This window comes from Pelophylax lessonae, assembly GCF_965119305.1.
Source record: "Pelophylax lessonae genome assembly, chromosome: 3".
Lineage (NCBI taxonomy): Eukaryota > Metazoa > Chordata > Amphibia > Anura > Ranidae > Pelophylax > Pelophylax lessonae.
This window is the reverse complement of record NC_138770.1, coordinates 666508651-666536447: the sequence shown is the minus strand read 5'-3', so window position 1 is coordinate 666536447 and position 27797 is coordinate 666508651. Positions and strand designations below refer to the sequence as shown.

The window sequence follows — 27797 nt, the reverse complement described above, 5'->3', positions numbered from 1 at the left end:
AGAGCACAAACAATGTAACGTGTTATTGGACTGGGAGCAGAGGGGTGCACACATCATTATATACCAAGCTGGGGGAGAGGAGGAAGAGGGAAGCAGAGCAGTGCATGTTAATGGGCTGGGAGCAGAGGGGTGCGCACATCATTATATACCAAGCTGGGGGAGAGGAGGAAGAGGGAAGCAGAGCAGTGCAAGTTAATGGGTTGGGAGCAGAGGGGTGCACACATTATATACCAAGCTAGGAGAGAGGAGGAAGAGGGAAGCAGAGCAGTACATGTTAATGGGCTGGGAGCAGAGGGGTGCACACAGCATTAGATACCAAGCTGGGAGAAAGGAGGAAGAAGGAAGCAGAGCAGTGCATGTTAATAGACTGGGAGCAGAGGGATGCACACATCATTATATACCAAGCTGGGGGAGAAGAGGAAGAGGGAAGCAGAGCAGTGCATGTTAATGGGCTGGGAGTCGAGGGGGTGCACACATCATTATATACCAAGCTGGGAGAGAGGAGGAAGAAGGAAGCAGAGCATTTTACCCAGCATTATACATAAGGGCGGCGGAGATAAAGAGAGGACTGGAGGGGTGTTCCCAGAAATATACACCAGGGTGGAGAAGTGGAGGAAATGGGGGGCAGAGGGAAGTACCCAGCATTACACACCAGGGTGGAGAAGTGAGATGAGGGGTGAGCGCAGCATTATCCCCCTGGGGTAGGGGAGAGGAGGAAGAAGGAAGCAGAGCAGTGCATGTTAATGGGCTGGGAGCAGGGGGTTGCACACATTATTAGATACCAAGCTGGGAGAAAGGAGGAAAATGGAAGCAGAGCAGTGCCTGTTAATAGACTGGGAGCAGAGGGATGCACACAGCATTATATACCAAGCTGGGGGAGAGGAGGAAGAGGGAAGCAGAGCAGTGCATGTTAATGGGCTGGGAGCAGAGGGGTGCACACATCATTATATACCAAGCTGGGGGAGAAGAGGAAGAGGGAAGCGGAGCAGTGCATGTTAATGGGCTGGGAGTCGAGGGGGTGCACACAGCATTAGATACCAAGCTGGGAGAGAGGAGGAAGAAGGAAGCAGAGCATTTTACCCAGCATTATACATAAGGGCGGCGGAGATAAAGAGAGGACTGAAGGGGTGTCCCCAGAAATATACACCAGGGTGGAGAAGTGGAGGAAATGGGGGGCAGAGGGAAGTACCCAGCATTACACACCAGGGTGGAAAAGTGGAGGAAATGGGGGGCAGAGGGAAGTACCCAGCATTACACACCAGGGTGGAGAAGTGAGATGAGGGGTGAGCGCAGCATTATCCCCCTGGGGTAGGGGAGAGGAGGAAGAAGGAAGCAGAGCAGTGCATGTTAATGGGCTGGGAGCAGGGGGGTGCACACATCATTATATACCAAGCCGGGAGAAAGGAGGAAGCAGAGCAGTGCACCCGGCATTATACATGGGGGGGGGGGGGGGATAAAGGGAGGACTGAAGGAGTGTTCCCAGGAATATACACCAGGGTGGAGAAGTGGAGGAAATGGGGGGCAGAGGGAAGTACCCAGCATTACACACCAGGGTGGAGAAGGAAAGGAGGAGGTGAGATGAGGGGCGAACACAGCATTATATACCAAGCTGGGAGAGAGGAGGAAGAAGGAAGCAGAGCAGTGCACCTGGCATTATACATGGGGGGGGGGGGGGGGTAAAGGGAGGACTAGAGGGGTGTTCCCAGCAATATACACCAGATTGGAGAAGTGGAGGAAATGGGGGGCAGAGGGAAGTACCCAGCATTATACACCAGGGTTGATAAGGAAAGGAGGAGGTGAGATGAGGGGTGAGCACAGCATTATCCCCTAGGGTAGGGGAGAGGAGAGGAGCAACCAGCATCATCCATCAAGGTGGGGGGAGGGAAGGTAGAGTGGAGCAAAGGGGTGCACACAGCATATATACACTGGGGTAGAGAAGAAGAGGGAGAGGGGAGACATGCAGGAAATATTACCAGCAAGTGTAGAGAACAACAAACAATAATCCCATTGCACATGTTCCTGAAATAGGCTAAGAGATGGATGGGTGCTGCAGTAATTGCCAGCTGGAAACTAGTAACATCCTAGATTAACATACATATTGCCAGCACACCAAGGATCTTCAAATAATATGCAAACACTTTTATTCAGCGTGATCTCATCACAGCGGAAGGGTGAGTGCCTGAGTGGTACTCTTCTGCTGAGATATGATCACTCTGAATAATAGCATTTGGACGTTACTTGAAGATCTTTGGTGTGCTTGCAGTATGTATGTTAGCTAGGGTAGAGGGAAGCATTACATTCAGCATTATACACTAAGGTAAGGTAGGGGAGGGGATCCCACATCCTTATGCACTGAGGTTGAGCAGAGTGATATACAAAGCATTACAACCCAGGGTAAAGTGTAGTGATGCACGCAGCATTTTGCATTGGGGGTAGATATAAAAGTGGAGGTGGAGGTGGAGGTAGGCACTGCACGTAGCATTATACAGCAGGGTGGGGAAAGACGAGGTAGTGCGGAGCATGCAGCATTGTACACGAGGGTGGGGTAAAAGTGAGGAGTGTAAGCAGCATCATATGAGGGTTAGGCAGGAATAAGGCACTCAGCATCACACGCTCCATTATCTGTAAAATATATTTATTATTGGAAGGAGATCCTATCTGATAGCTGTACCATGTTTGGTGACACTGGTATGTCACATATGATGTCACTATTTTGTCTTTCTGTGACTGGAGTGCCCAGCTGGGGAGCCCCTAACTGTTATACTCACACAAGAGTTCCGGAGGAAAAAAGAAGCAGTGCGGGTGACAGAACTGGTGGGACCAACATTGATAATGACATATTTCTTGACTTGTCTGACAAGCTTGCAATCCAGTGTGACAACCACCAATCAGACACGTTTCTGGAAGCTGGAATACAACAATCAATGTATCAGTGACAAGTAAGGTACAAGTCCTGTCATGCACTACTGTCTGCTGGTAGTTCAGTAACAGGAGGTCTCAGGTTGGCTCAGCCTGGTTCATCTGTGAAGAGATAAATTACTATATACAGTGCCTTGCGAAAGTATTCGGTCCCCTTGAACTTTTCAACCTTTTGCCACATTTCAGGCTTCAAACATAAAGATATAAAACTGTAATTTTTTGTGAATAATCAACAAGTGGGACACAATCATGAAGTGGAACGAAATTTATTGGATATTTCAAACTTTTTTAATAAATAAAAAAACTGAAAAATTGGGCGTGCAAAATTATTCAGCCCCCTTAAGTTAATACTTTGTAGCGCCACCTTTTGCTGCGATTACAGCTGTAAGTCGCTTGGGGTATGTCTCTATCAGTTTTGCACATTCCTCCTTGCAAAACAGCTCAAGCTCAGTGAGGTTGGATGGAGAGCGTTTGTGAACAGCAGTTTTCAGTTCTTTCCACAGATTCTCGATTGGATTCAGGTCTGGACTTTGACTTGGCCATTCTAACACCTGGATATGTTTATTTGTGAACCATTCCATTGTAGATTTTGCTTTAGGTTTTGGATCATTGTCTTGTTGGAAGACAAATCTCTGTCCCAGTCTCAGGTCTTTTGCAGGCTCCATCAGGTTTTCTTCCAGAATGGTCCTGTATTTGGCTCCATCCATCTTCCCATCAATTTTAACCATCTTCCCTGTCCCTGCTGAAGAAAAGCAGGCCCAAACCATGATGCTGCCACCACCATGTGTGACAGTGGGGATGGTGTGTTCAGGGTGATGAGCTGTGTTGCTTTTACCCCAAACATAACGTTTTGTATTGTTGCCAAAAAGTTAGATTTTGGTTTCATCTGACCATAGCCCCTTCTTCCACATGTTTGGTGTGTCTCCCAGGTGGCTTGTGGCAAACTTTAAATGACATTTTTTATGGATATCTTTAAGAAATGGCTTTCTTCTTACCACTCTTCCATAAAGGCCAGATTTGTGCAGTATACGACTGATTGTTGTCCTATGGACAGAGTCTCCCACCTCAGCTGTAGATCTCTGCAGTTCATCCAGAGTGATCATGGGCCTCTTGGCTGCATCTCTGATCAGTCTTCTCCTTGTATGAGCTGAAAGTTTAGAGGGACGGCCAGGTCTTCGTAGATTTGCAGTGGTCTGATACTCCTTCCATTTCAATATTATCGCTTGCACAGTGCTCCTTGGGATGTTTAAAGCTTGTGAAATCTTTATGTATCCAAATCCAGCTTTAAACTTCTCCACAACAGTATCTCGGACCTGCCTGGTGTGTTCCTTGTTCTTCATGATGCTCTCTGCCATTTAAATGGACCTCTGAGACTATCACAGTGCAGGTGCATTGATACGGAGACTTGATTACACACAGGTGGATTCTATTTATCATCATTAGTCATTTAGGTCAACATTGGATCATTCAGAGATCCTCACTGAACTTCTGGAGAGAGTTTGCTGCACTGAAAGTAAAGGGGCTGAATAATTTTGCACGCCCAATTTTTCAGTTATTTTATTTGTTAACAAAGTTTAAAATATCCAATAAATTTCGTTCCACTTCATGATTGTGTCCCACTTGTTGTGGATTCTTCACAAAAAATTACAGTTTTATATCTTTATGTTTGAAGCCTAAAATGTGGCAAAAGGTCGCAAAGTTCAAGGGGGCCGAATACTTTCGCAAGGCACTGTAAGTCCACTAGCAATACACCTACTTTGCATGAAGAATAAGGTCAGCAGCACCGATCCGGCCAGGCAGCTCCCCACTGCCCTCCAATATGCCGCATACACCTGTAGGGAGACCGCCCCCTCCTTCTTCTCCTCCTCCCCCATCGCAGAGCCAGGGAACCGGACCTCCTTCCCAGCATCCTCTTCATCAACACTACTGCCACCATTCTCTGCAACCACAAGAGAGTAATGGGTCAGGATATCAGCTATAGGACATGTCTCCTTCAACATATACACCACACAACTCTTCTGCGCTTAAAGGTAGGCCCCCGAAAAGGTTTTACTCTAGGCTCTCCATCCAGATCAATCCAGATAAATGCCACCTTGCTGCCCTCTCAAGACTGGAGGTGTCTGTATACAATGAAATTAGGAAATAAACAGAGGGCGCCCCGGCCTAGTGCATTATCTTTAATATAAAAAAGACTTTATTGTGTAAAAGAGATACTCACAAACAGGGCTTTTTTTCTCAGACAATAGGTGCAAGGAACTCCCCTCCTTCTGAGGTACTCCTTTTCCCTACAAACCTCCGAGCACCATTCCTTGGTCCCACCTCTGAGCACCATTCCTTGGTTCCACCCACTACCCACCTCCGAGCACCATTCCTTGGTTCCACCCCCTACCACCATTCCTTGACTCCATCCCCTACCCACCTCCCAATACTGCCCTTTTAGACAATACAGAACCAAATATCATTTTGTGGTGCTAAGTAATTTTGTATATAATTTGGGAGTGATAACAAGAAACGTTACATAGTAGGTGAGGTTGAATAAAGACAATAGTCCATCCAGTTCAACCTGTGTAGGTGTGTGTGGCTGTAATCATCTCACATACCCCTGAATGTTCTGATCCTTGAGATGTAAGTCTAAGAGTCTTTTGAAAGCCACCATACTTCCCGCAGAAACCACCTCTTATGGTAGAGAATTCCACAATCTTGTAGCCCTAACAGTAAAGAACCCCCCACGTTGCCTGAGGTTAAAACGCTTCTCCTCTAATCGCATTGTATGCCCTCGAGTCCTCATGCAATCCTTTCAACTGAACAGCTTTTTTTCTAAGCTGAGATCCCAATTGAGATATTTAAAAATTGCTATCATGTCTCCCCTCAGGCGTTTCTTCTCCAGGGAGAAGTAGTAAAATAGATCCCCTGCAGCCAGCAACAATAGATCGTACCTAACAATGGACCACAAAATCCCCCCCCCCCCCCCCAGGAACAATAGACTCTGGCAGCAACAACAGATCTCCCTACAGCTAGCATCAATCGACCCCTCCCTCAACAGTAGATCTCTCCCAGCAAAAACTGACCCCCCAGCAACATAGAACACATCCCCAGCAACAATAGATCCCCCACCAGCAACAATAGACTCCCTTGGTAAAATATATCCCCTCCAGTTAGAGTAGATCCCCTCACAGCAAGCATCAATAGACCCTGCAGCACACCTCAGCACCCCTTACTATTACATACAGTCAGTTCTGGAGGTGCCAGAACTGCGTTCCCCCGCGTTCCCACTGAAAAAAAAGTCCTGCTCACAAACATACGTTTGACAAAGGCATATCACATCAAAGTGGCTTTGAATGTCCAAAGTATCACATCATAGCTGTAACGTCCATGGTAATTAGCTAACGGCATGCGTTTCAAGGTCCTGCCTCTTCTTCAGAGCCAACTGAGCAGTGTCCTGACCCTACTTATACCATCAGACATGATGAGGCAAGGGAGTGATCAGATACTTAGACCGCCCCTATGGGGTGTATATATTCACATGATGCTCATTTGCATAGTGGTATCAGGCAACCCACCCCCTCGACCCAACTCATGCATTTGAACACCATCATAGTATTTTAGTGATGTGCGAAACATGCTAAAAAAAAGTGTTTATATTAAAAATAACAGACGTCACTTCCGCCCATACCCTCTTTAGGGAGGCAACTGCCCGGTGTGTTCCACACTGGGACTCGGGAACAACACGATGCCATCACTTCCACCCTTACCCCCACTGTAGGTGCGGTAACTCAGTGAATCCCACGCTGGGACGCACACTGTCTAGGGAAATCAAACCAACCTATCACTAGGGGGACACCCAGGATATGGCCAGGTGGATGAACCCATACTTAACAGGGGGCCCCGAGTTCTGGCCTGAAGATGGACTGCCCCAAACATGTTGTCACCAACTTCTACATATGAGTGTGTGTGCATCCAATCACACTTTGCATAGGATTTTTTCTAAGTGAATCCAAACCCCTTTATCCCCACAACCGTGTGGGGCTATATGCACACTAGCAAATATATGTCTAAATGTGCTCGTATAAACATGCACATGCCTAATGTATGCACATAGGGAGAGTAAATAGTTATCCACACACAACCACGGGTTATTGAGAAATCATATGGTTGTATGTGTCTCACAGGGAATGTGCTTACAAGGCAGGCCAGTCACCGTCAACTGGATACCAACAAGACAGGAAAACCAGTGTGCAGTGTGTGGTTTATCCCAGGGGCACACTCGCCCTATGATATTATAACCCCCCTCATATCCTGATGGGTATCAACTACTACTGGGAAAAAGGAGAAGAAAAGAGGAAGAAGGGCATGTGGGCTTAATCTTAAAACCATGTACTACTATCTGACTACGATTATAATCCAAAAGTATAAAAGCATAAATACCTACATGCCTATAATCTCACACGTGAACAGACGCATATACACCCACGTTAGAGATGTACAGTATCTCACAAAAGTGAGTACACCCCTCACATTTTTGCAAATATTTTATTCTATCTTTTCATGTGACAACACTGAAGAAATGACACTTTGCTACAATGTAAAGTAGTGAGTGTACAGCTTGTATAAAACAGTGTAAATTTGCTGTCCCCCTCAAAATTACTCAACACACAGCCATTAATGTCTAAACCGCCGGCAACAAAAGTGAGTACACCCCTAAGTGAAAATGTCCAAATTGGGCCCAATTAGCCATTTTCCCTCCCCGATGTCATGTGACTCATTAGTGTTACAAGGTCTCAGGTGTGAATGGGGAGCAGGTGTGTTAAATTTGGTGTTATCGCTCTCACTCTCTCATACTGGTCACTGGAAGTTCAACATGGCACCTCATGGCAAAGAACTTTCTGAGGATCTGAAAAAACGAATGGTTGCTCTACATAAAGGGGGCCTAGGCTATAAGAAGATTGCCAAGACCCTGAAACTGAGCTGCAGCACGGAGGCCAAGACCATACAGCGATTTAACAGGACAGGTTCCACTCAGAACAGGCCTCGCCATGGTCTGCCAAAGAGGTTGAGTGCATGTGCTCATATCGAAAAGGTTGTCATTGGGAAATAGACGTATGAGTGCTGCAGAGGTTGAAGGGGTGGCGGTCAGCCTGTAAGTGCTCAGACCATACGCCGCACACTGCATCAAATTGGTCTGCATGGCTGTGGTCCCAGAAAGAAGCCTCTTCCAAAGAGTATATTTCTTAATAGGACATGTCTCCAGCTGACATAGGGGGTGCTCGGTCAGGTGATCAGCTATGGGACATGTCTCCAGCTGATACAGGAGGGTACTAGGTCAGGTGATCAGCTATAGGACATGTCTCTACCTCCCACAGGAGGGTACTGGGTCATGTGATCAACTATGAGACATGTCTCCAGCTGACACAAGAGAGTACCAGGTCAGGTGATCACATATAGCACATGTCTCCAGCAACCAAAGGTGAGTTCCAGGTCAGGTGATCAGATATGGGACACACCTACAGCTCAGTTAAATAATATAAACTAAAGGTGGAAACTGATCAGATGATGGTATGTGGGAGGTGGTAGGGTAAGCTAATTGGATATGAGAGATGTAACTTAGTCTTGTGATGGCACAGAGGAGGTGTAAGCTTGTCAGGTGATTTGATAAGTGGGTGTCAGCGGCTCAGGCGATAAGACATGGTAGGTAGTAGAGTCAGGTGAATAGATATGAGGTGTAAGTGGGTCATGTGATGGCATAAGGGAGGTGTAAGCTGGCCAGAGGTTTGGATATGGATATGGTAGATGTCAGCTGGTCAGGTGATTGGATGGGGGAAAAGTTAGCTGGTCATGTATTTGGATGGAGGAGATATACGCTGGTCAGGTGATGGCACATAGAGGGAGGAAGGCTGGCCAGGTGTTTGGATGGGTGAGGTGTAAGTTAATCTGGCGATTAGATGTGGCAGGTGTCAGCTGATCAAGTGACAGCTGGTTAGGTGATTGGTAAAGAAGAGGGGGCAGCTGGTCAGATGATTGGATGGGGGAAATGTAAGCTGGTCAGGTGACGGGGCATGGAAGGTGTCACATGGTCAAGTAATGGGGCATGGAAGGTGTCACATGGTCAAGTAATGGGGCATGGAAGGTGTCACATGGTCAGGTGATGGGGCATGGAAGGTATCCCCATGGTCAGGTGACTGGATAAGGGGGATGCAGCTGGTCAAGTGATTGGATGTGGGAGATGTCAGTTGGTCAAGTGATCAAATATGGGAGGTGTCAGCTGGTCAAGTGATCAGATTTCAGGAGGTTTCAGCTGGTCAAGTGATCAGATGTGGGAGGTGTCAGCTGGTCAAGTGATCAGATGTGGGAGGTGTCAGCTGGTCAAGTAATCAGATGTGGGAGGTGTCAGCTGGTCAAGTGATCAGATGTGGGAGGTGTCAGCTGGACAGGTGATCATGTATAAGGATTACCTTTTTCTTGTGTTTCTCTTTTGGAGACCTTGAGTTTGGGAGAAGCTTCAAGCAAAGCCATGATCTCTTCCGGAGGTCCTGGAATATTACAAGCACAATACATTCAGTTCCTGGCAGAGGACAGTATTAGAGGTTGCACACCTGTGTCTCTTACCAGTCTGGATAATTTTCCCATCATCCATCAGAACGAGAAGATCAGCTTTTTCCAGCAGCTCAGTCCGGTGAGTGCAGAGAATCCGAGTCCTGTGCCTCAAAATACCCAGGATGCATTTCTCCATGAGATGAGAGGCCACATCCGCATCTACTGCAGCAAGGGGGTCATCCAGCAGATATATGTCCTTCTCCTGAGAGGGAAAAGATGAATCCACATCAGTTTACCCTTCACATCCCCTGGTGTACCTAAAAAGGCGGAGCTGTGTACATGAGGAGGCGGGGCTCTGAAAATCAAAGAATAGCTCCCACCACAACCATTAGACCTCTTCTTTACCATCCAGTCCTGCTAAGCAGGATGAGGGGTGGGGTCTAAGGGGGATTGGGAGGAGTCTGGTGGATGGGGCTTATTACATTACAGCAGAACTAAACTTTCTCAATTAAAATTAACTATTTTTAATCCTTATTCTACTAGCATTAGTAAATTGATAGGAAGGTAGATTATATTTTCTTGTTTTAAATTTTTACATTTCTTTAGCTGCTTCCTGATTTCTGGCCTAGGCCAAATGATGTCATACATACAGTATCTCACGAAAGTGACTACACCCCCCACATTTTTGTAAATATTTTATTCTATCTTTTCATGTGACAACACTGAAGAAATTACACTTTGCTACAATGTAAAGTAGTGAGTGTACAGCTTGTATAACAGTGTAAATTTGCTGTCCTCTCAAAATAACTCAACACAAGATTAAAAGCTTGCCAAGACCCTGAAACAGAGCTGCAGCACGGTGGCCAAGACCATACAGCGGTTTAACAGGGCAGGTTCCATCATAATCACATGATGCTCATTTGCATAGTGGAATCAGGCAACAAACCCCCTCGACCCAACTCGTGCATATGAACACCATCATAGTATTCTAGCGATGTGAGTAACATGCTAAAAGAAGGGTTTATATTAAAAAACAACGTGCAAAATGGCAGATGTCACTTCTGCCCATACCCTCTCTAGGGATGCAACTGCCCAGTGTGTTCCACACTGGGACTTGGGAACAACACAATGCCATCACTTCCACCCTTACCCTCACTGTAGGTGCGGTAACTCAGTGCATCCCACGCTGGGACGCACACTGTCTAGGGGGATCACACCATCCTATCACTAGGGGGACACCCAGGATATGGCCAGGTGGATGAACCCATACTTGACAGGGGGCCCCCTGAGTTCTGGCCTGAATATGGACTGCCCCAAACATGTTGTCACCAACTTCTACATATGAGAGTGTGTGCATCCAATCACATTTTGCATAGAAATTTTTCCAAATCATATGGTTGTATGTGTCTCACAGGGAATGTGCTTACAAGGCAGGCCAGTCACCGTCAACTGGATACCAACAAGACAGGAAAACTAGCGCGCAGTGTGTGGTTAATCCCAGGGGCACACTCGCCCTATGGTATTATAACTCCCCTCATATCCTGATGGGTATCAACTACTACCGGGAAAAAGGAGAAGAAAAGAGGAAGAAGGGCATGTGGGCTTAATCTTAAAACCATGTACTAATATCTGACTACGATTATAATCCAAAAGTATAAAAGCATAAACACCTACATGCCTAAAATCTCACATGTGAACAGACGCATATACACCCACGTTAGAGATGTATGTACAGTATCTCAAAAAAGTGAGTACACTTATCACATTTTTGTAAATAATTTATTATATCTTTTCATGTGACAACACTGAAGAAATGACACTTTGCTACAATGTAAAAGTAGTGAGTGTACAGCTTGTATAACAGTGTAAATTTGCTGTCCCCTCAAAATAACTCAACACAAGATTTATGAAGCTTGCCAAGACCCTGAAACTGAGCTGCAGCACGGTGGCCAAGACCATACAGCGGTTTAACAGGGCAGGTTCCACTCAGAACAGGCTTCGCCATGGTCAACCAAAGCAGTTGAGTGCACAAGCTCAGCGTCATATCCAGAGGTTGTCTTTGGGAAATAGATGTATGAGTGCTGCCTGCATTGCTGCAGAGGTTGAAGGGGTGGGGGGTCAGCCTGTCAGTGCTCAGACCATACACCACACACTGCATCAAATTGGTCTGCATGGCTGTCGTCCCAGAAGGAAGCCTCTTCTAAAGATGATGCACAAGAAAGCGTGCAAACAGTTTCCTGAAGACAAGCAGACTAAGGACATGGATTACTGGAACCATCTCCTGTGGTCAGATCAGACCAAGATAAACTTATTTGGTTCAGATGGTGTCAAGCGTGTGTGGCAGCAATCAGGTGAGGAGTACAAAGACAAGTGCTGCCGGCACTGGGGAGCTACAGTTCATCGAGGGAACCATGAATGCCAACATGTACTGTGACATACTGAAGCAGAGCATGATCTCCTCCCTTCAGAGACTGGGACACAGGGCAGTATTCCAACATGATATTGACCTCAAACACACCTCCATGATGACCACTGCCTTGCTAAAGAAGCTGAGGGTAAAGGTGATGGACTGGCCAAGTATGTCTCCAGACCTAAACCCTATTGAGCATCTGTGGGGAATCCTCAAATAAAAGTTGGAGGAGCGCAAGGTCTATAACATATACCAGCTCCATGATGTTGTCATGGAGAAGTGGAAGAGGACTCCAGTGGCAACCTGTGAATCTCTGGTGAACTCCATGCCCAAAAGGGTTAAGGTAGTGCTGGAAAATAATGGCGGTCACACAAAATATTGACACTTTGGCCCCAATTTGGACATTTCCACTTAGGCGTGTATGCACTTTTTTTGCCAGCGGTTTAGACATTAATGGCTGTGTGTTGAGTTATTTTGAGGGGACAGCAAATTTACACTGTTATACAAGCTGTACACTCACTACTTTACATTGTAGCAAAGTGTCATTTCTTCAGTGTTGTCACATGAAAAGATATAATAAAATATTTACAAAAATGTGAGGGGTGTACTCACTTTTGTGAGATACTGTACCAGGAGTCTTCATGGGCATTTTTTTCTTTCATATGGAGGAATGGGCTTTCTCATCTAAGCATGCCCTCCCGCCAGTACACCTAATCTAAGGGCAGATGGATTCCAGGAAGCAAATCCTACACGAATCATCTGCCTTCATTCAAGATGGCTGCAGCTAGAAATGCTGAAATGAAATAGTGTATTCAGTTTGTGGGGCTCCGATATTGTTTAGTTCTGCTTTAACAATGTCTATACAGTTCTTTGTTGCCTTACTTGATACACAGCCCGGGCCAGGCTGACTCGAGCCTTCTGTCCCCCACTGAGAGTGACACCGTTCTCCCCGACCTCAGTCTGATCTCCAAATGGAAATATCTGTAATGAAACAATACTTTGTGCTCACTATTGAGGGTAAAATGTGATGCTCACTTGACTCCTAAAATGTACAACTGTAAGCAGAACTACTGAGCCCAGCATCCCTTACTGTCCCCTACTGGCATATTTGTATAGCAGATTCTGCCATAACTGGTTTCAGATAGACACAACCCTCTGCGTGGGGTTTTTACGGGCAAATTAGTACACAATTGTATAAAAAATATAAACAGCTTAAAGCGGAGTTCCGGCCTCAAATACCTTTTTTAACTAAAAATACCCCTATAATACTAATCCATCGCCCTTTACAGAATCGCTATTCTCATACTTACAAGGTGTACGGTATTGGATTTTAGTCAAAATCTTACTTTTAAAAATGCTGTCTGGGAGCGGCCATCTTAGACGTGGGCATCTGAAGCCACAGTGTAATCTGCTGTGTCCTTCTTCCTGATTCCAGGGAGTATTCTGGGAGTTCTTCCTGATTCCAGCCTCCTGGGAGTGATGACAAACAGCTCCCAGGATGCAATGCGAAGGCGGAAGTGATGTCGGTGGCCACAGAGGGGGGAGAAGGAGGAAGTACAATCAAAAATGCCCTGAAAATTAGGTAAGGGACCCCCGAAAAAAATTGAAAATGCCCAATTGTTGATCAGCATAGCGAGCACTCCAGGAATCACTAAAGTTGCAAAATAGGCCGGAACTCCACTTTAACATGTTAAAATAGTATGACAGTTTAAAGAGAAAACGGTAATGCGGTTATAATGGAGGTTATATACATTACAACAGGAAAACCGTACAACTCTGTCGGCTATACAGTGAGGGAAAAAACGATTTCATCCCCTGCTAATTTTGGACGTTTGCCCACTGACAAAGAAATGATCAATCTATAATCTTAATAGTAGGTTTATTTTAACAGTGAGAGACAGAATAACAACAAAAATATCCAGAAACACAAAAAGAATTGGCCCACGGGACTTTATATGAGGGACGTGCTCAGTGGCTGGAAATGATAGACATGCACAGTATTTAGATAAAATAACGATTGATTTTATTGCATAAAATAACAATAATTGCTCAGTGGCACATACTGTTATAGCTCAATGGCCTAAAATATGCATAACATGTAACATGATGATAACATGATGTATTTATACTTGAAGTAGGCAACTTGGTGTGACCTCTTGCTTCGAAAGTAACAAAAATGATATAGTAAGATGACGTCACAGTGGAATATATATGTTGTGATCTGACGCGTTTCGGGAGCACTCTCCCTTCTTCAGAGATCAATATATTCAATGTGTTTCTATAAAAGGACAATGTTGTTACAGGGTGCAGTAGAGGTAAAATTGAAAATGAAAAAGGTTCAAATATAGTAAAAGGAGCTGAGGGAGTACTGTATACTCACAGATCGAACAAGCTCAAATGGCAAGAGTGGACCTCTGTATGGCAGTGGTGCGTCACGTCTGACCCGGGAGCTGAAGGGTCCCAGAGTGCCGGCAACCAGAGAGGGGGTCCCATGGCAGGCAAGTGTGAGTGTATAACAGAAAACCTTCCAAACCTGTTGTGTAATAATTGTCAAAAATAGTGAATATGTGGCAAATGTGCTCACAATGGAATTAAACTGGTATAATTGGTGACAGGTGGGAAGGACTGATGTGACAATGCATGGGGTGACTGAAAAAGTGTAGAAGAGGTAAGGGAAAGAAAGTAGGATGGGGGGGGAAGGGAAGGGAATAGGGGGGGGGGGGCAGAAGAAGGGAAGAACAAGGAAACAGAAGGAGGAAGGGGAAGGGGGAGGAAAAAAGAGAGAAGGGAGGGAGGGAAAAGGGGAGGGGGGGGGGAAGAAAAAGAAAGGAGGGAAAAGGAAGGGAAGAAAAGAAGGGTAATAAAAAGGAAAGAGCCCAAAAGCCAAGAAATTGATAAGAATATGGAGAAGCAGTGTGTGAAAGAGGTGATGTAAAGGGTGGAACGAGTGCAAATGGAAAAGCAGTGTGTGGAGGAGGTGATGTAAAGGGTGGAGAGTGCAATAGGGAGTGAATGGAGTGTTGGCCTCGGGGAAGTGATCGGGAAAAAGGAGGGGAAATGGAATGATCCAGTGACTGACCTGACAGGTTACTCCGTGGCCGGCAACAAGAGAGGGACCCTAGCGTCATGCACGGGTGAAGGCAGATCAAACAGAGCCGAGGCATCTGTGATCTCATGCGGGAAAGGCACGCTGAGAGCGGACCTTCCCGTCCCGTAGATATAACGGCACGCAGTGGCGTAAGTACGTCAGTGAGGGCACTGACGCACAGCGCTAGGGGTGCAACATGACGCCGATGTAACAGGTGGACCCGCTCATCCCAATGTGAGGGGATGGGCGGGGACAGCGAGGGGGGGGCCAGCTGGACCCTCCCTACAATGTACATCGCAGCTCCCGGGAAAAGACTGGAACACCATCTGGCACAGGGGGCCACTCTGACATGAAAATAGCATGGATAAACTAAAGAAAAGACTGGTTGTATTGACCCAATAATGCACATTGTAACAACCAGGGATAATAATAATAGTAACAATAAATGAAAAACAAGCAAAAAAGAAAGAGGGGGGGGCCACCAAGATTGCATTGCCAGCCGGGAGCGAAAACAGACCATTGATGGGCACAGTGGGTGTCTAAATACTGTGCATGTCTATCATTTCCAGCCACTGAGCACGTCCCTCATATAAAGTCCCATGGGCCAATTCTTTTTGTGTTGATATAGTTATTGGGATGGAGGAGTGCTCTGGAGGAAACCAGACCATTACCCCTTTTTTGTCACAAAAATATCCAGAAAAACGCATTTCAAAAAAGTTATAAACTAATTTGCATTTTCATAAGTATTTGATCCTCCTATCAATCAGCAATATTTCTGGCTCCCAGATGTCTTCTATACATGTAACAAGCTGAGATTGGGAGCACTCTCTTAAAGGGAGTGCTCCTAATCTCAGCTTGTTACCTGTATAAAAAAACACCTGTCCACAGAAGCAATCAATCAAATTCCAATCGCTCAACCATGGCCAAGGTGAAAGGGCTGTCCAAGGATGTCAGGGACAAGATTGTAGACCTACACAAGGTGGAAATGGGCTACAAGACCATCGCCAAGCAGCTTGGTGAGAGGGTGACAACAGTTGGTGGGATTATTTAAAGCGGAGTTCCGGGCACAGAAGTCATTTTTCAATAAACATACCCCCAGGACAGTCAGGGCTAGCACATTCCACAATGGCTAGCCTCTGATCTGTCCTGGTTCGCACTTACCTTTTAGAAGAAATACTTACTTATAAAATTTCTTCCACAGCGTTTCCATCTCTCTTGTGGGCAGCTGAAGCCGGCGCGGTCCTCTTCTGTGTCTTCTTCCGCGTCTTCTTGTCCCAGAATGCGCCTGCACCGGCCCCTCTCGTCACTTCCGGTGCGGCGCCGCATTCCTCCACAGCTTCTGGGCATGCCCAGAAGCTGTTTAGCAGGGGAATGCGGCGTCGCCCAGAAGTGATGAGCGGGGCCGGTGCCGTCGCATTGATTCCTGGGAGCGATGACGTTCAGCTCCCAGGAATCATTGCGAGACAGGAAGTGACAGGTGAGCCGCGGCGCTGAGGGAGGAAGTACTCTGAGGTGAGTATTTACGATCTTCAATTACAAGGTGAGTAAACAAAAAAAAAAAAAACTAACTATCCAATTCCTTTTCAGGTGATGTCTAACTAGCGGAGGGGCACAAAAAAAAAATATTGATTTTGTGCCCGGAACTCCGCTTTAATAACTGTCAATCTCCCCTGGTCTGGAGCTCTATGCAAGATCTCACCTTGTGGAGTTTTAATGACCATGAGATCGGTGAGGAATCAGCCCAGAACTACGTGGGAGAATCTTGCCAATGATCTCAAGAGAGCTGGGACCATAGTCACCAAGAAAACAATTGGTAACACACTACACTGCGAGGGACTGAAATCCTGCAGCGCCTGCAAGGTCCCTCTGCTCAAGAAAGCACATGTACAGTTTGCTAATGAACATCTGAATGATTCAGAGGAGAACTGGGTGAAACTGTTGTGGTCAGATGAGACCAAAATCAAGCTCTTTGGCATCAACTCAACTCGTCGTGTTTGGAGGAGGGGAGGAGGAATGCTGCCTATGACCCCAAGAACACCATCCCCACCATCAAACATGGAGGTGGAAACATTATGCTTTAGGGGTGTTTTTCTGCTAAGGGGACAGGACAACTTCACCACATCAAAGGGACGATGGACGGGGCCATGTATCATCAAATCTTGGGTGAGAACCTCCTTCCCTCAGCCAGGGCATTGAAAATAGGTTGTGGATGAGGATTCCAGTATGACAAAGACCCATAACACACGGCCAGGGCAACAAAAGAGTGGCTCGAGAAGAACCCCATTAAGGTCCTGGAGTGGCCTAGCCAGTCTCCAGACCTTAACCCCATAGAAAATATGTGGAGGGAGCTGAAGGTTCGAGTTACCAAACAATCAGCCTCACAACCTTAATGACTTGGAGAGGATCTGCAAAGAGGAGTGGGACAAAATCCCTCCTAAGATGTGTGCAAACCTGGTGGCCAACTACAAGAAACGTCTTCCCTCTGTGATTGCCAACAAGGGTTTTGCCACCAAGTACTAAGTCATGTTTTGCAAAGGGGTCAAATACTTATTTCACTCTTTAAAATGCAAATCAATTTATAAAACTTTTTTTGAAATGTGTTTTTCTGGATATTTTTGTTGTTATTCTGTCTCTCACTTTTAAAATAAACCGACCAATAAAATTATAGACTGGTCATTTATTTTTTAGTGGGCAAACATACAAAATCAGCAGGGGGTTAAATCCTTTTTTTCCCTTACTGTAACATCATGCTGACAAATATCCAACGCGTTTTGAACGTTATACCTTACAATCTTCTTCAGGGGTGTTGTAGTCAGTAGGTGGTTTTTAAATATATCTCTCCCCTATATATGTATGCTACAGGATAGGGGTGACAGCATAAATTAAAACTCCAAGGGACAATTTGATGTTGCCTGCTGCCAGGAGTCCAGGGGAGAGAGGGGAAGCTCTTCTTTTGAGCCTTGATGTGTCGGGGATGAGGTCTGAAGACATTTCTGCTATGGAGACTTGATGTGCCTTAAAACTTCTAATCAGCCATTGCATGGACACCCCCCAAAGGAGTAACTTACCCTGTCCCAATTTGGGGACTGCCTACATCCCACCAGATTGCGGGTACTTGGGTGGATATCTCATTACCCCATTCACTCTTCTGAGACACTCTAATTTGAGTCATATTTTTAATCTAATTGGCTGGCTACATTACTTATGAGAAGCTACTCCTGTTTTGTACCACAGACACAGCAGGGACTCTGACCTCATTGGGCGTCTCCAGTGCAAAACAGGAGCTATCCCTCCCTCCCCTCTCTATGATGGACTCCTGACAGCAGGCAACATCAAGCTGTTTCTTGTTTTTTTTTAATTGATGCGGTCACCCCTATCCTGTAGCATACCCATTCGGAGAGATATATTTGACAACCACCTACCCCTGAAGAAGATTTTAACCGGTCGCCGACCGCCGCACGACTATATACTGCGGCGGTATGCCCTGGCCAGGCAGAGTGACGTATGGGTACGTCACTCGCCTGTCACTGACTTGTGAGCCAATTGTGGGCGGGCGCGCGCCCGCTCCGGCTCGTTCACTGACAAGTCAGTGCGTGTGACCGGCGGACCCAATCGTCTGCCGGTCACTCACGATCGCTCCGGTGAAGGGAGAAAGTCAGGCGGCTTATGTAAACAAGCTGCCTGTCATTCTCCCTGGTGTAAAAATGAAGATCAGACGGTTCTACTATGTAGGACCGTTGATCTTTGGTTTTACACCAATAGCCATGTTCCTTTACAGTTAGAATCACGCCCCTAGGACACACTTAACCCCACCCTCTCCAATACAGTTAACCCCTTCCCTGCCAGTGTCATTTTTGCAGTAACAGTGTATATGTATAGCACCGATTACTGCAGTAATGTCACTGGTAACCCCAAAAGTGTCAAAAATGTCAGTCAAGGGTCCGATCTGTCCGCCGCAATGTCGCAGTACCGCAAAAAAAAAAAAAACGCAGATCGCCGCCATTACTCGTAAAAAAAAAAAAACACCAAAAATGACAAAAATCTTTCCCTTTGTTAGTAAACGCGATAACTTTTGCGCAAACCAATCAAAATACGGTTTTTGCGATTTTTTTTACCAAACATGTAACATAAAACAAATTGGCCGAAAATGTTAAAAAATTTTGATTTTTACATTTTTTTGGGGGGAATTTCATATAAAAAAATGTGAAAAATATTGTTATTTTTGCAAAATTGACGCTCTTTTTTTGTTTATAGCGCATGATCAAAAAAATCGCACAGGTGATCAAATACCACCAAAAGAAAGCTCTGTTTGTGGGAAAAAAAGGACGTCAAATTAGTTTAGGTACAGGGTTGCGCGACCGCGCAATTGTCCGTTAAAGTCACGCAGTGCCGAATCGCAAAATACCCCCTGGTCTTTTAGCAGCCAAATCCTCCGGGGCTTAAGTGGTTAAAGTATAAAGTTCAAAACACGTTGGGTATTTCTGTCAGCATAATGTTATAGCCGATAGAGTTGTGTGGTTTTCCTGGTGTAATGTATATAAACTCCATTATGATTAAAGCAGAGTTCCGGCCTCGGGGGTGAAATTTAGCTAAAAATACTCCAGGACAGTCAGGGCTAGTACATTCCACAATGGATAGCCTATGTACTGTCCCGGATCGCACTTACCTTTTAGAAGAAATACTTACCTTGAAAATTTCTTGTCCAGCGCTGCCATCTCTGATGTGGGCAGCTGAAGCCAGCGCGTCCTCTTCTGTGTCCTCTTCCGTGTCCTCTTCTCCCAGAATGCACTGCACCGGCCCCACTCGTCACTTCCGGTGCAGGCGCGTCATCCCTCCACAGCTTCTGGGCATACCCAGAGCTGTTTAGAAGGGAATGACATGGAATCAATGCAAGCAGGAAGTAATGGTGCGGGCCGCGGCCGCAGAGGGAGGAAGTGGAAGAAAGGGGAGTATATTTTCTTCAATAACAAGGTAAGTAAACAAAAAAAAAAATCGTAACTATCCATTTGTTTTTCAGGTGACCAAAAGCAAGCGGATGGCCCAAAATCTATTATGTCGATTTCGAGGCCGGAACTCCGCTTTAAGACACCTGGGAGCCAGAAATCTTGCTGATTGAGGGGATCAAATACTTATTAAAATGCAAATCAATTTATAACTATTTTGAAATGCGTTTTTCTGGATATTTTTGTTGTTATTCTGTCTCTCTGGTAAAATAAACCGACCAATAAAATTATAGACTGATCATTTCTTTGTCAGTGGGCAAACAAACAAAACTAGCAGGGGGTCAAATACTTTTTTCCCTCACTGTATAGCCGACAGAGTTGTGTGGTTTTCCTGGTGTAATGTATATAACCTCCATTATGACCGCATTACTGTTTCCTTTTTAAAAACGTTTATACTCTTTTAACCACTCTACGACCGCTCACAGTAATACTACTGCGGCAGAGTGGTTCGTTATCGTCCAGCCACGTAGTATTAACGTGACTGGACACTCCCCCTTCTGGGCGGCGCTTACGCGCCGCCGGAGGCTCGCTCCCGCTGTTTTCATTCACAGCGGGAGTCGGGCCAGGGGAGGAGCAGCGGCGATCGCCGCTGCTCTTACCCGATCGTCGGGGATCGAGTCTGGAGATCCGCCCGCTGTGTGTAAACACAGCGGGCGGATCTCCATAGTGACAGGGAGTGACAGATCGGACTGTTCAGCATAGCTGGACATCCGATCTGTCCATGACTCACATAGTCACCTCCCCCCCTACACGTCAGTAAGCACCAGGCATACATTAACCCCTCCCTCTCCAATAAAATTAACCCCTTCCCTGCCAGTGTCATTTTTACAGTAACAGTGCATATTTATAGCACTGATTACTGCAGTAATGTCACTGGTACCCCCAAAAGTGTCAAAAATGTCAGTCAGGGGTCCGGTCTGTCCACCGCAATGTCGCAGTCCCACAAAAAAAATCGCAGATCGCCGCCATTACGCGTTAAAAAAAAAACACCAAAAATAACAGAAATCTTTCCCTTTGTTAGTAAACGCAATAACTTTTGCGCAAACCAATCAAAATACGCTTATTGCGATTTTTTTTACCAAACATATGTAGCATAAAACAAATTGGCCAAAAATTTTTAAAAAAATTGGTTTTTACATCTTTTTTGGGGGGAATTTCATATAAAAAAATGTTAAAAATATTGTTATTTTTTCAAAATAAACGCTCTTTTTTTGTTTATAGCGCAAAAAGTAAAAATCGCACAGGTGATCAAATACCACCAAAAGAAAGCTCTGTTTGTGGGAAAAAAAGGACGTAAATTTCGTTTGGGTACGGCGTCGCACGACCGCGCAATTGTCAGTTGAAGTCGCACAGCGCCGAATCGCAAAAAGTGGCCTGGACGGAAGACAGCAAAATCCTCCGGTGGTAAAGTGGTTAACACGCATCACTAAAGCGGTTTATATTTTTTATACAATTCTGTACTTGTTTGCCAATAAAAATCCCGGTTGTGTCTATTTGCATTAGAATATGGATGTAGGACCCTACTTTCCAACAATATAATACTTATCTTAACCACTTAAGCCCCGGAGGATTTGGCTGCTAAAAGACCAGGGGTTTTTTTGCGATTTTTTACTGCGTGACTTTGACGGACAATTGCGCGGTCGTGTGACGCTGTACCTAAACGAATTTCACGTCCTTTTTTTCCCACAAACAGAGCTTTCTTTTGGTGGTATTTGATCACCTATGCGATTTTTTGATCATGCGCTATAAACAAAAAAAGAGCGTAATTTTTGCAAAAATAACAATATTTTTCACATTTTTTATATGAAATTCCCCCCCAAAAAAATGTAAAAATCAAAATTTTTTAACATTTTCGGCCAAATTGTTTTACGCTACATATGTTTGGTAAAAAAAAAAAATCGCAAAAAGCGTATTTTGATTGGTTTGCGCAAAAGTTATCGCGTTTACTAACAAAGGGAAAGATTTTTGTCATTTTTGGTGTTTTTTTTTTAACGAGTAATGGCGGCGATCTGCGATTTTTTTTGCGGTACTGCTACATTGCGGCGGACAGATCGGACCCTTCACTGACATTTTTGATACTTTTGGGGGTACCAGTGACATTACTGCAGTAATCAGTGCTATACATATGCACTGTTACTGCAAAAATGACACTGGCAGGGAAGGGGTTAACTTTATTGGACAGGGAGGGGTTAAGTGTGTCCTAGGGGCGTGTTTCTAACTGTGCAGGGACATTGCTATTGGTGTAAAAACAAAGATCAACGGTTCTACATAGTAGAACTGTCTGATCTTCATTTTCACACCAGGGAGAATGACGGGCGGCTTGTTTACATAAGCCGCTCCGCCTTTCTTCCTTCACAGGAGCGATCGTAGTGTGACCGGCGGACATCGAGTCCGCCGGACACACGCACTGACTTGTCTGTGAACGAGCCGCGGCGGGCGCGCGCCTGCCCGCAATAGGCTCGCAAGTCAGTGACAGGCGAGTGACGTATCGATACGTCACTCTGCCTGGCCGGGGCTGACCGCCGCAGTACATAGTCGTGCGGCGGTCGGCAACCGGTTAATTGGTTTTAGAGGTGCAGACTCCGGGGCAGTCATCCTGATCCATCATATGACCTGGAACAAGCATGCAACCAGTGAAGCCTGAAAAGTTTGAACTCCATTCTGCATACATCTTCCAGGTTAATGATTCCTTACTGAAGCCAGGATGTGGATAAAGATGAAATCAGCATGGAGTCAGCCATGGCAGCTCCTGTATATCTACCCTGACAGGTTCCTTTTAACCAGTTCTGGACCAGAAGATTTGCCCCCTTAATGACCAGGCCATTTTTTGCGATCCGGCACTGCGTTATTTTAACGGAAAATTGCGCAGTCGTGCAATGCTGTACTGAAACAAAATTGATGGACTTTTTTTTCCACACAAATAGAGCTTTCTTTTGGTGGTATTTGATCACCTGTGCGATTTTTTTTTTTTTTGCGCTATAAAAGTAAAAAGAGCGACAATTCTGAAAAAAAAAAAAACAATATTTTTCACTTTCTGCTATATAACATTCCCAAAAAAAAAATGTATGAATCGAAATTTTTTTCATATTTTTAGGCCAATTTGTATTCTGCTACATATTTTTGATAAAAAAAAAAAAATCGCAATAAGCGTATTTTGATTGGTTTTCGCAAATGTTATTGCGTCTAGAAACTAGGGGAAAGATTTATGTCATTTTTATTTTTTTTACTAGTAATAGCGGCAATCTGCAATTTTTAGCGGGACTGCGACATTGCAGCAGACCGATCGGACCCCTAACTGACGTTTTTGACACTTTTGGGGGGACCAGTGACATTACTACAGTAATCAGTGCTATACATATGCACTGTTAATGTAATAATGACACTGGTAGGAAAGGGGTAATCTAGTGGGTGATAAAAGGGTTAAATGTAAGCCTAGGGGAGTGTTTACTAGCTGTGGAGGGAGGGGCTTGTGAAATGACCATAGAGACTTGTGATCCTATATAGAAGGATCACAGGAGCTCTGTGATCATTTCAGAGAGAAGAACGGTCAGCTGTGTTTACAACAGCAGACCGTCCTTCTCTATCAGCAGGGAGCGATCGCAGATGGCCGGTGGCAATTGGTGCCACCAGCCCCGTGCATCAGCATCCCCGCTGCCTAGTGGGGGCAGGAGCGCGCCGCCGCGCCCTCGCCCCCCAGCATCACACGTGGGACCAACGTACTCCGTCGGTTCCCGCAGGAGGGGCTGCCTGACGCAGTGAAACTGCGGAGGGCGGTCCGGAACTGGTTAAAGTAAACCCTGCCTACCCTTAACCCGTCAACCACTTACACTCAGGTCATCGGTCAGGGCGCAGGCCTCCACAACCTCCTTATATAGATGCTCATTATATTCCTTCCCAAACAGGATATTATCCCTGATGGTGGCAAACTGAATCCACGGCTCCTGCGCCACAAAACCAAAGCCGGCTTCCTGGTGCGACACGTACAGCATTCCCCTGCGCCTGCAACAACATAGGAGAAGTGTATGAGAAAAGGAAACAAACTGCTCCATCAGGAAAGATAACTTCACTAGATCACAGATCTACATTTAGAACCCACCGGGGAGAGGAAGTGACCTGTGTGCTGAAAATTTATGCTACTAGGAAATGTTGGAAACTTTCACGCATTTATAACTGCAAACGATTGTACACTAAAAGGACTCAGAGGATGAAAACATGGCAGGAGCCAGCACTAGATTGGTCATCCTCATGCTGGTTTTACTTTTGAGCTAGGATGAGGAGGACAGCCCCAGATCTTGCTGCTTTAATAATATCTGCAGGGGTCGGTGTTATATTTCTGTGCTGCTGGGTTCACTGTAAGCAGTGTTAAGCTTGAGCACAGGAAGACAAATGTAATATACACAACACAAGCTTTGTGCACCGGAAGCTGCAAAGAAGTCTTAGCAGTTATGTGGTCAGGTGATCAGGGGTTTGGCGTTACCTGATCAGGTGATCAGGGGTTTGGAGTTACCTGGTCAGGTATTCAGAGGTTTTTGCATTAATTGGTAAGGTGATTAGGGAATTTGGCGTTACCTGGTAAGGTGATCAGGGGTTTGGCGTTACCTGGTCAGGTGATCAGGGGTTTGGCGTTACCTGGTCAGGTGATCAGGGGTTTGGCGTTACCTGGTCAGGTGATCAGGCGTTGCATGTTACCTCTTTAGGTATTTAGGGCTTTGGTCATTTCTAGTCAGATGTTCTGAGGTTAGGTCTGAGGATTAGGGCTTTGGTCTTATCTGGTCAGGTGATCAAACAGTTCAGAGTTACCTGGTCAGGTTATTAGGAGTAATAGCTTTAGTTGGTCAGGTGATCAGGGGTTTGGAGTTACCTGATCAGGTGATCAGAAGTTTGGCGTTACCTGGTCAGGTGATCAGAAGTTTGGCGTTACCTGGTCAGGTGATCAGGGTTTTTTTGCATTACCTGGTAAGGTGATCAGGGGTTTGGCATTACCTGGTCAGGTGATCAGGGGTTCCATATTACCTTATTAGGTATTTAGGGATTTGGTCTTTCCTAGTTAGGTGTTCTGAGGTTAGGTCTGAGGATTAGGGCTTTGGTCTTATCTGGTCAGGTGATCAACAGTTCAGAGTTACCTGGTCAGGTTATTAGGAGTAATAGCTTTAGCTGGTCAGGTGATTAGGGGTTTTTGACTTACCTGGCCAGGTGACGATAAAGAGGTCTGACAAACCCCAAACTGTGTGGAGAGAATGGGGGAGGGGAGCTGTACTGAACACAATGCCACCCTCATTTTCTCCAAAATGCGCCAGTCGATTTAAAAATGATCAGATTTAAATTTCAGGTTTGTGGAGGGCAGCCTGGAAGTGTACAATTTTGATAAGCACAGACCACCTAGAAGAAACTTTGATAAGATAAAGACTTGCTAGGAAAGAATGCAGCTGTGTCATACACCTCCATTAGCAAAGTCCTCAAAAGGCTCTTAACCACTTAAGCCCCGGAGGATTTGGCTGCTAAACGACCAGAGGGTATTTTGCGATTCGGCACTGCGTGACTTTAACGGACAATTGCGCGGTCGTGCGACGCTGTACCTAAACGAATTTGGCGTCCTTTTTTTCCCACAAACAGAGCTTTCTTTTGGCGGTATTTGATCACCTGTGCGATTTTTTGATCACGCGCTATAAACAAAAAAAGAGCGTAAATTTTGCAAAAATAGCAATATTTTTCCCTTTTTTTTATATGAAATTCCCCCCAAAAAAAAATGTAAAAATCAAAATTTTTTAATATTTTCGGCCAATTTGTTTTATGCTACCTATGTTTGGTAAAAAAAATCGCAAAAAGCGTATTTTGATTGGTTTGCGCAAAAGTTATTGCGTTTACTAACAAAGGGAAAGATTTTTGTCATTTTTGTTGTTTTTTTTTTTAACGCGTAATGGCGGCGATCTGCGATTTTTTTTGCGGTACTGCGACATTGCGGCGGACAGATCGGACCCTTGACTGACATTTTTGACACTTTTGGGGTTACCAGTGACATTTCTACAGTAATCAGTGCTATATATATGCACTGTTACTGTAAAAATACACTGGTAGTGAAGGGGTTAACTTTATTTGAGAGGGAGGGGCTGTGTGTGTCCCTAGGGGCGTGATTCTAACTGTGATTGGCTGTGGCTTCAACTGTATGCAGAGTGATCAATGGATCTACATAGTAGATCCATGTGATCATCTCTCATACAGAGAGGAGAATGACAGGCAGCTTGTTTACACAAGCTGCCTGACTTTCTCCCTCTCCCCCGCCGATCGCAGAGTGGCCGGCGGCGATCGGGTCCGCCGGTCACACGCGCGGGGGGGTCCGTGACCACGCGGGAGCGCGCCTCCGGCGGCGCGCGCTCGCTCCCTAAACCCTCACAGGCGAGCGACGTAGACCTACGTCACTTTGCCTGTGAGGGGCTGACCGCCGCCGTAGATAGTCGTGCGGCGGTCGGCAAGTGGTTAAAGTGGAGTTCCTGCCACAAAATCGACATAATCGATTTTGGGCCATCCGCTTGCTATTGGTCCCCTGAAAAAGAAATGGATAGTTACGATTTTTCTTTTTGTTTACTTACCTTGTTTTTAAGGAAAAATATACTCACCTTTCTTCCACTTCCTCCCTCTGCGGCCAGCGCCGTCACTTCCTCTTTGCATTGATTCCTGGGAGCTGAACGTCATCGCTCCCAGGAATCAATGTGCCTGCACCGGCCCCGTTCGTCACTTCCGGTGCGGCGCCTCATGCCCTGGTAAACAGATTCTGGGCATGCCCAGCAGCTGTGGAGGGATGACGCGCCCGCACCGGAAGTGACGAGCGGGGCCAGTGCAGGCACATTCTGGGAGAAGAGGACGCAGAAGAGGACGTGCTGGCTTCAGCTGACCACATCCGAGATGGCAGCGCTGGAGAAGAAATTTTCAAGGTAAGTATTTCTTCTAAAAGGTAAGTGCAACCCGGGACAGTACAGAGGCTATCCATTGTGGAATGTACTAGCCCTGACTGTCCCGGGGGTATTTTTATTGAAAACATTTTTTGTGGCCGGAACTCCGCTTTAAAGTGGTTGTAAACCTCATTCACGAAATTTGACCTGAGCACATATCTGTAGTGTTTACTTATCTCTCTCCAAAGCTCTAAGTGCTGTTTCTTTCTAGTGCTCCGTTCCTTGGTTATCAGCAGAGTCACTTATGATAAGCTCTCCAACACACAAGATAACAGCAGCTGAAAATTTGTGTCAGGGAGGGAGCTTAGAGGTAGATTAGCTGGGAGCTTGTCTATCAAGAGTACAGCTCTGCATGTTCCTTCGTTTTCTCTGCCTATGTGGAGGGGAGTGTGTCCCTTTCCTACAATCAGCTCACACACAGTGTAAGCCCAGACTCCACATCCACTGCATAATGAGAAAACAAGATTTCCAACACAATCTGCACTTTCCAAAGAATGTAGAAAGTGGAAGACAGGAGATTTATATGTAAAACTTATGTAGGGAGATTTGTTTCATCTCTGTGTATCATCTGAGGCTGTTCACTTCACTGGGTATAGGAGAGGGTTTACATCCACTTTAATGCAGTCTTGTCATAAATAACCAAGTTGTAAACCAGTTTAAAAGATCAAGAGAAAGGTTTGAGCAATCACACACTCTAAACATTTTTTTTTGTAACTACAAAGTGCCAAACTCCATTATTCCATAATTTTTACTGTGATGGAGTTACCTTCATAAATAACTAATGTTATGGGAAGATTCCAACCAGTATGACACCAAACACAACTATATAAAAAATGTCCAGGCGGCTGATAAAACACGTTATTTCTCCTAGAAGAAATATGCATCCAGATCATGTTTGG

The 27797-nt window shown here is 45.5% G+C and overlaps 1 protein-coding gene across 2 annotated transcripts in view; it reads right to left on the bottom strand.

The window, feature by feature from the left end:
* Nucleotides 1–27797, bottom strand: part of ABCC10 (ATP binding cassette subfamily C member 10) — an 86630-nt gene that overhangs the window by 22274 nt on the left and 36559 nt on the right. For both annotated transcript variants that reach the window (XM_082249854.1, XM_082249853.1), the window contains exons 8-13: nucleotides 23779–23950; nucleotides 12743–12841; nucleotides 9523–9712; nucleotides 9369–9446; nucleotides 4676–4858; nucleotides 2769–2907 (exon numbers count right to left, since the gene is read on the bottom strand). In XM_082249854.1, coding sequence (XP_082105980.1) covers nucleotides 2769–2907; nucleotides 4676–4858; nucleotides 9369–9446; nucleotides 9523–9712; nucleotides 12743–12841; nucleotides 23779–23950 — 861 coding nt within the window. The remainder of the gene's footprint in view (nucleotides 1–2768; nucleotides 2908–4675; nucleotides 4859–9368; nucleotides 9447–9522; nucleotides 9713–12742; nucleotides 12842–23778; nucleotides 23951–27797) is intronic.